Source organism: Lipophrys pholis (assembly GCF_963383615.2).
Source record: "Lipophrys pholis genome assembly, chromosome: 2".
NCBI classification, from domain to species: Eukaryota; Metazoa; Chordata; class Actinopteri; order Blenniiformes; family Blenniidae; genus Lipophrys; species Lipophrys pholis.
The window spans coordinates 6,310,640-6,318,332 of record NC_137636.1 but is presented as its reverse complement, the minus strand read 5'-3'; the positions used below and the strand labels follow the sequence as shown (position 1 = coordinate 6,318,332).

Genomic DNA, 7,693 nt, shown 5'->3' with positions numbered 1-7,693 from the left:
ATAAGTGTCTTTCTGTCAGGGGAGCAGAGACGATGCAACCTGTAGAAAAGAATGCGTCATCCTTGCTTCCTCATGTCAATCTTGTTATAACAATCTGTTTCTGCTGCTTCCAAGGTCTCCAAAATAAAAACCAATGAACCTTGGTTCCAGCCTGAACAAGAAAAACAGCTTGTTTTTCATCTTAGGAGTTTGGACTGGGCCTCATATGTTATGGCTTATAAATTCCATTTTAAGTTGCTTTTCTTGTTATAGTGCTTACTCAGCAAATTTGAATAATTGTTGTTCGACATAATGGTTGCTATTTATGTTTGAGCACAATCTGCACGCAAATTCAGCCACGCCACATAATGTATACATCTTTACTCTGAGACCGCCAGAAAATCAGGAGGAACGTTGTCAACTGAGGGAAACGGTTTAAAAAGAAAAACCTAATGAACCCGCGATTGTGAATGAAATATTCTGGTTGTTGTGAATGAAATGTTCAAATTGGCGTCTCAGTCATTAAAACCGAGGTGGAGAGGGACATGAGTCATGCTGCCTCGAGCACAATCAAAGCTTCCTGCTCCTCCATCTCTGTCTCTGCTGATGGACCCCCGAAACAGGCGGCTCAGAAACCTGCGATCAATGCGGTGAACTGGGACGACTCAGCCACAGGATTTAGAGTACAATGGCAGCGGCAGTCATTTGCGTGTGCGAACATTCACCGCTCACATTGTTGCAGCGCTGGCAGCTGGTCAGATTTTATGCAAAACAGTTTTCATTCAGTTTCAGAAATGTGATACTCCCTTTTGGATTTGGAGTGCAGATGTATGTTGTCATTTCCATCTTTTCATGGCAGCATTTTAACCCCGATAGTCACAATGATTCCGGGATTATAAATCTAACTGTGCTGAACATTCAGGTTGAGCTCATCATTTTTGCTTCATATCAATGAGGATGGTGTCAAAGTGCTGGCAGGTTGTCTAAAGACTCAATGAACGGGGGTATTTTTCTGAAAAATATATGAAGGAAATGAAAATACTAAAAGGCATTTTATTTAGGTTTTATTTAAAAAAAAATTTTTAATTTTCCCAAATTATTAGTGTCAGACTCCACGGTCTGATTTAAATTTTATAAGATGTAGTCTGGCATAATATTCTATATTTTCGAATTTTTTTTTAAACCGACAGACATTGTAATTGGTCAACAATTTTTTTTTTCTTTGTTAATGCCCCCCCCCCCCCCCCCCCCCCCCCAAAAGAAATGTACATTTCAAGTTTCAACCACCATAATGCGAAGAGTTTTGCACTAACTTACAAGCGAGAGAAGAGAGCTTTTTGAAAAGATAACAATATGGATGAATGGATTTCACTTATAGCACTTTTCTACTGCTTCAACAAGCCCCAAAGCACTTTGGATTAGTGAACGTGATGAATGTGATTAACAATCCAAACACGAACGACCGCTGCCATGTAGAGCGCTCAAATCACCCACTGGGAGAACTTTCGGGTTCAGGGTTTGGCTCGAGGACACTTTGAACATATGAACAGTGGAGAAAGGAGATTTAACCTGGGGCCTCGACCAACTGGGCTGTGTTGGTGTTAGTTGGAATCATCCATCTCCATCTATTCAGTGGAAACATCCACATTCGTGCTCCATGTTAACCTGTGGCTGGGATGTGTTATGTGTGGTTCAGCCACAGGAACTGAGAGAGAACTGGACACTTTGATTGGTTGATGCTAACTGTAATTTAAACTACTGGGCAGGTTGTGATTGTTTTGGTGCCGTGTTTGTTTGTTTTTTAATTTGATCAATTTAACTTTTTTAGACACGTAACCAACATTATTCACACAAACAAATTGAGCCTATTTATTGTAAATCTAATTATTTTGGCATGACCTTCAAGCAAAACCCTTGATGTCACCATATCAATTCAGTTTGTGCTGATAAGTAATTTTCAGTTGAACAACACTTGATATAAATAGATACTTTTTTTTCCTATTTTTCCCCAATGAATAGTCTTTAGTGTTTGTTTTTCAGTCAACCTTGTCATTAGGAATCAAATCCTTTCAGACTCTCGGTCCATGATCACATTATACCCCAGATTGATTATTAACTTGATAACAAGCTTCTTAAATGCTGATTCATATTAGGATGTCAAACATTTAGATTTTGCAATGAGCACATTGACCTTTATCAAGATAATATCACATTTGAAAGTGTATTCACATTTTCACAACAGTGCCAAACAACGTTGCACACGCTTTACTAGCTAATTGTATAAAACACACACTGAATATGAGCGTTATTTATCTGATATGACGATGGATGACTCCAGAGATTTTATAATTTTAGCATTTTTCTTTGTGATAATTTGCTCATCAACAACAGGCTTCCATTCGGCCCTCTGTCCACTCAGGTGGGTAAGTCATTATTCACAGCTGGAACTGTGACTCACACAGTCCATACAGACACCAACAGACTGAAGAATAGCTTCTTCCCCATGGCTGTGAAGAGACTGCTGCAGGGATCATGACATGACCCCCCCCCCCCCCCCCAAAGAACTTGCACTTCAATACCGCACCTTACCAAAGACTATTATTTTTTTATTTATTTTTATTTAAATGTGAATGTGACATGCTGCTGCTGCTATTAGTGATGCAACAAACGGAATTTCGTTGTACTTGAACAATGACAATAAAGCTTCTTAAATCTTAAATCTTAAATAAGAAGGATAAAAACCACAGTCTGGGTTAAAACCATAACCCTGCTTATTTCTTTGTTTTTATAATCTTTTACAGCAAAGAGCAAAAACTGAGTCACCAAGTATGAACGGAAGAAATCTACAAATACCATCCAGGAGTAATAAGTAGTTTGTAACAAGGTAATAAAAAGGTTTCTGAATGGCTCACTTATTGGTGTTCAAAATGTGACCAATTCCTCAAGGCGTGATTAAATACTAATTCGTGTGTGAGGGACAAAAACAATATACTCTCACAACAAAAACTGCATATGTTTTTAGTCTCCAGTTATTCAGTCTAAATCAAAGTACCGAGTAACTGTGACGACCCCATGCAGCGCCCCCATTGTTGACTTTTTGAGGCATATTTTGCCCAGCAACTTTTATGGGATGACTCACCCAAAGCAGCTGTTACGCATGACAAAGAGAGAGAAGAAGAAAAAAAAATAAAAAAAATCAAAGGATAAGGTGGAGCAAGCAGATGGTGCAAGTCAGATAAAAAGGTGTTTTGCGCGGCGGAGCGACTATTTGAGAGCAAGAGAGGGGCCACACATGCTGCCGCGCACAGGGATCATGCAGAGCTCCAGGCTGCTGAGCGGTGCGCTTCTCTGCGCGCTGCTGCTGCTCTCCAGCGCTGCTGAAACCGACGTGATGGACTCCGAGTCCGAAGAGGAGCTGAGCCCCAGAGCTCTGCGGGATTTCTATCCCAAAGGTCCAAACCTGACCAGCGAGAAGCAGCTGGTAAGCCAAAGATCCTGCACTTTTTAGACTGCATGCAAAAAAAGAAAAAAGAGAAAAAAGACAACGCAACTTTGACAGTTTTCCCTTAAGTTTCTTGTTTGTGTTTTGCGCAATGTGTTCCTTTGCAAATTGTAATTAAACCTTAGTTTGTAACGATGGAATGAACCTAACTCTATCCGTAAATGCATGCCGTTCCTTTTTTTGTTTATATATCATCAAGCGCATGCTGCCGTCTAATCTAAGTTGACTTTTAATAGAAAATTACTTTTACTTTTGCGCATGGACGCATCATGCAAAGACTCTTTTACCTTAATAACTGCAATGGACGGCCAGGATTTACAGTTTATATGCATGGTCATGTTTTTAATATCAGATGAACATTAATCGACCCTCTTTGCTGTGTGTTTTCTTTTTTATTATTATTATTATTATTATTGACAGCTTGGAGCGCTCCAAGAAGTTCTTGAAAAGCTGCAAGCTAAACGGCTGCCTATTTGGGAAAAGAAATTCGGCCAAGTCCCAACGGTATGACGCATACTTTTGAAGTTTTAATCGATATCGCATTAATGCGTGTTTCGCAACAAGTGGCAAATTAATCCGCGCTGTTGTTCTCCCTCTCCCTCCCTCAGTGTGATGTCGGGGAGCAGTGCGCCATCAGGAAAGGCGCACGGATCGGGAAGATGTGCGACTGTCCCCGGGGAGCTTTCTGCAACTTCTTTCTGCTGAAGTGCTTATGAGTCTGAATGTATAGCATCGTGATGGGGACAGAAAAACAAACAAACAACTGTCACTCGATTCCTTTGTAATTACAGTCATATTTTTATAAAGCCACTGGATCAGGTGGGGTGAATGCCTACAAAATATAGAGCCTATTGTAGTTCTCTGATCTGTAATATATATCCCCAATGTACATCATATCACAGGAAAAGCAAGTCTCTGTAAGGTTATTGTGGTGATAAACAAGAATGCTATAAAGTTTCTGTTGAAAAATTCAGAACCACTTTATTGTCTGTAGGGGGAAAAAACAACAACACAGGGTCTTTGTTGTGATGTAAACATGAGCTGGGAAATAGCACCGCACTGCACAATAAACTCCCGAGAGAACCACATAGACAGTCACACACTGTACAATCTCAACAGCAATATTACAGGACTATCATAGTGATTATACATCTGGGCAACTCCAACGTGTCTTTACAACTGGAAATCTATTGTTTAAGATGAATGTTTTGTGTATGACTCATGATGTTAATATTGATAAATAAAATAAACTGTGAATCATGCTGTTTTGTAAAGCAGTGGCCTGGCCGCATATTCTTTTAAAACTGATCAATACGGCAGACTACACAGATTATAATGCACACAGATACTATTCATTAGTTCTTTGTCATTCATTGAAATGTTTGATATTTATTTTGTGAGGTCAATGCTGTCAGACCTCCTGGGTTCAATTAGACTGCACAATGAGAGCTAACAACAACATAAATGAGAATGAGGAATATCATTATCCTTTATTAGCGGACATGGCTGGAAGGTTCATGGATGCAGTGAGGGAGGACATGTGGAAAGAAGGCAGGAGGCAACGTATTGGGATCATTTGAGCTGCTGGAAAATAGTGAAAGAGGGAGAAGACTAAATTCATTTGCAGAATCGCACAGAATGCAAAAGAAACCAAAAACATAGACTTACGCAAATGAATGTAGCCCATAACACATAGTGACATCTCAACGCATTTGATTGGGATTGAATGTAAAAAGAACGTGAGGTTGTCTGGGTGCTTCACTTTAACTTCATTAAGTTGTATAATCCTGTATCATAACAACAAATCATATTCACTTTTTCCAAATATGATTATGGTGGCAGCTGAGTCAATCTGCGTTGAAAGAAGTAGTTATGAAGCAGAGGGCGACCGTCATCGCCTCACTCGGTCACTGCGCCAAAACACTGAGCCTCCCATGTCTCTTCAAGCTGCTGATTACGTCATGTGAAAGAAACTGCAGTGACGTCAAAGCAACGAGCGACATGAGAACCATCCCTGTTAAACGCGCAGCACAAGTACTGTTATATCTAAATATATCCAGAGGAGATTGCTCCTTTCACCCTACGAGTGTCAGATTGTTGAACTTAACAGGATGTTTGTGTGAGTTGATTTTGATCCCTGTGTACGTCCCGTATCCCCTGGGATGACTTCAGGTAAAAGGAAACGTGGAAGCCACGAATGTTTTTTTAATGAGTAACTTCATACATAGAGCAGTGAAATTGATCAATGTGACCACTGTTTGTCTGGGTTGGATACAACAGCTTTTGCTGTGGACTGACATCCAATTTTTCCTTATTTCAGCATCATAGAGAGATTTCTAAAGACTAAACTCACAGTCTGTAGCCTATCTTTTAAAAAAAAAAGCCACCAATGAATGAATGAAACGAATAGATCACCAAAATTACGGTACCATTTTCAGGCATTTTCCAATACCAGAGAGTTTCTTTAAAACACTTAATAAACATATTCAACAGTTTATATGGAATTAGTAAGACTCCAAGGGTTTCTATGGAGAAACTCACTTGGGATTATAAACTGGACGGTCTTCGACTGCCTAGTTTTAAAAAGTGTTATTTGGCTACCAATCTTTTGTTTTTTAAATGCAAAATGTTCCCTCCTGGACCTTAATTGGAATGTATACTCTTGAAGAGACTGTGCCTGATGGTTTCTTCTATAAATGGAGCACAGGGACTATAAGAACAAGAAATAATAATCCTGTTAAAATATCAAAATATGGGATGAAGTCCACAAAAGTCTTGGACGAGAAACTGAGACAGAGCAACATCATACTCATGACCCCGGATAAAAGGGTTCTGGAAGTACTTGGAGGACTGTTATGATAACAGATGCCTGATGTGTGTTGAAGATCTGAGGAGGAAGTACAACCTGTCCAGGAAAAAAAAAAAATTGGGGGTTATCAGCAGCTCAGATCCTTACTAAGAACAATTTTGGGGCCTGAAATGACTCGCCTGTCCTCAATGGGAGAGGAAAACTGCTTCATGAGGAAAATGCACCTGTGTTCATCAATAAGGTGTATGTTCTGTTGATGGGAGGAAGGGTCATAAATCCAGGGAGAGAGGGGAGTCTGAGGTCAATATAACAATTGATGCAGAGCTTTGGTTAAAGTTGTGTCAAAAAAGGTTGTCGGCCACTACTAATGCAAGATACAGATTGATCCATGATAACTTTCTTCACCAACTCTGTATCACGCCAAAGAGATTGTACAAATATAAAGCTGAGCCACCAGCCAACACCTATATCAGATTTATTATATAAACACTACCAAACTGATACGCCACCTGCATAACCTGGGGTTATTGACACGGTCTCTTATTTTATGTTGTATTTATTTAATTAATTGAGCTAAGTTGTTTATTTTTTCATTTCTTTTAGTGTGTGTTGGGAATATTCTGTATTTTATTAGATTGGAAAACATGGAAAATATTGAACAATATAAAAAGGAATCTAGGAAATGAAGATTTGGAAGAAGCCATTCTTTGACCTGGAAAAAAACAGGACAGCGCAGCTTGTCAACTCAAATCTTTAGATTTGCTTTAAACATTCAAACTGTGAAAGTTAAGAACTGCCAGGTTTTGGTGGTACAACAAACAGAAACGTCACATTTTCTATGCAGAACAAAGCACACCAATGTTGAACATGGTTGTGTGAGGTCCTACTTTGTAAGAAATATGAAGGCATCAAATAACCAGAGGTTGTTTTTCTTTTTTTTTTTTAAATAATCATACTGTGCAGTCCTAAAGCTTCCAGAGATGAAAGAAGATATACGCATGCCCACGCTGAATACCAATCTGTTTTATCTATGGCACAGTCTCTGTTGTGCAGCATAATTAAAAGACACATTAAATAAAACATTTTTATACATTTAATTATGTGAAGCCTATCCCGATTCACTACGACGACATTGAGGGCTTGCATGCCAAAATATTTTGCACACCGATTGTGTTGTAAAACATACAAATTAATACATAAATAGACTTGATGCCTTTGCACAAGGAGAAGAAATATTTCTGATCTATTGAATTTCATCAAGCACGGCTGGAAACCATTTGTGGGGAAACACTATTAGAGTCAGGTTTTCATTAAACCACACTGTGGAAAGAACATAAGAGGGAGTGAGAATGCCACAAATACTTTTTTTAATCAGATAACTTCATGCATAGCTCAGTGAAACT

General features: G+C 39.1%; 1 protein-coding gene across 1 annotated transcript; it reads left to right on the top strand.

Moving 5' to 3' along the window:
- The first annotated feature begins 3,218 nt into the window (after window positions 1-3,218).
- cart3 (cocaine- and amphetamine-regulated transcript 3) lies at window positions 3,219-4,757 on the top strand. Its single transcript, XM_080491903.1, has 3 exons — window positions 3,219-3,460; window positions 3,902-3,985; window positions 4,090-4,757. Exons 1-3 carry the CDS (start codon window positions 3,272-3,274, stop codon window positions 4,195-4,197), a joined length of 381 nt encoding a protein of 126 aa, XP_080348029.1. The 5' UTR covers window positions 3,219-3,271; the 3' UTR covers window positions 4,198-4,757.
- The last annotated feature ends 2,936 nt before the right edge of the window (window positions 4,758-7,693 follow it).

Coding starts and splice junctions, on each gene's coding strand:
- cart3 (XM_080491903.1), top strand. CDS start 3,272: ATGCTGCCGCGCACAGGGATCATGCAGAGCTCCAGGCTGCTGAGCGGT. Junction 3,461..3,901: donor TGACCAGCGAGAAGCAGCTG/GTAAGCCAAAGA, acceptor TATTATTGACAG/CTTGGAGCGCTCCAAGAAGT. Junction 3,986..4,089: donor AATTCGGCCAAGTCCCAACG/GTATGACGCATA, acceptor TCCCTCCCTCAG/TGTGATGTCGGGGAGCAGTG.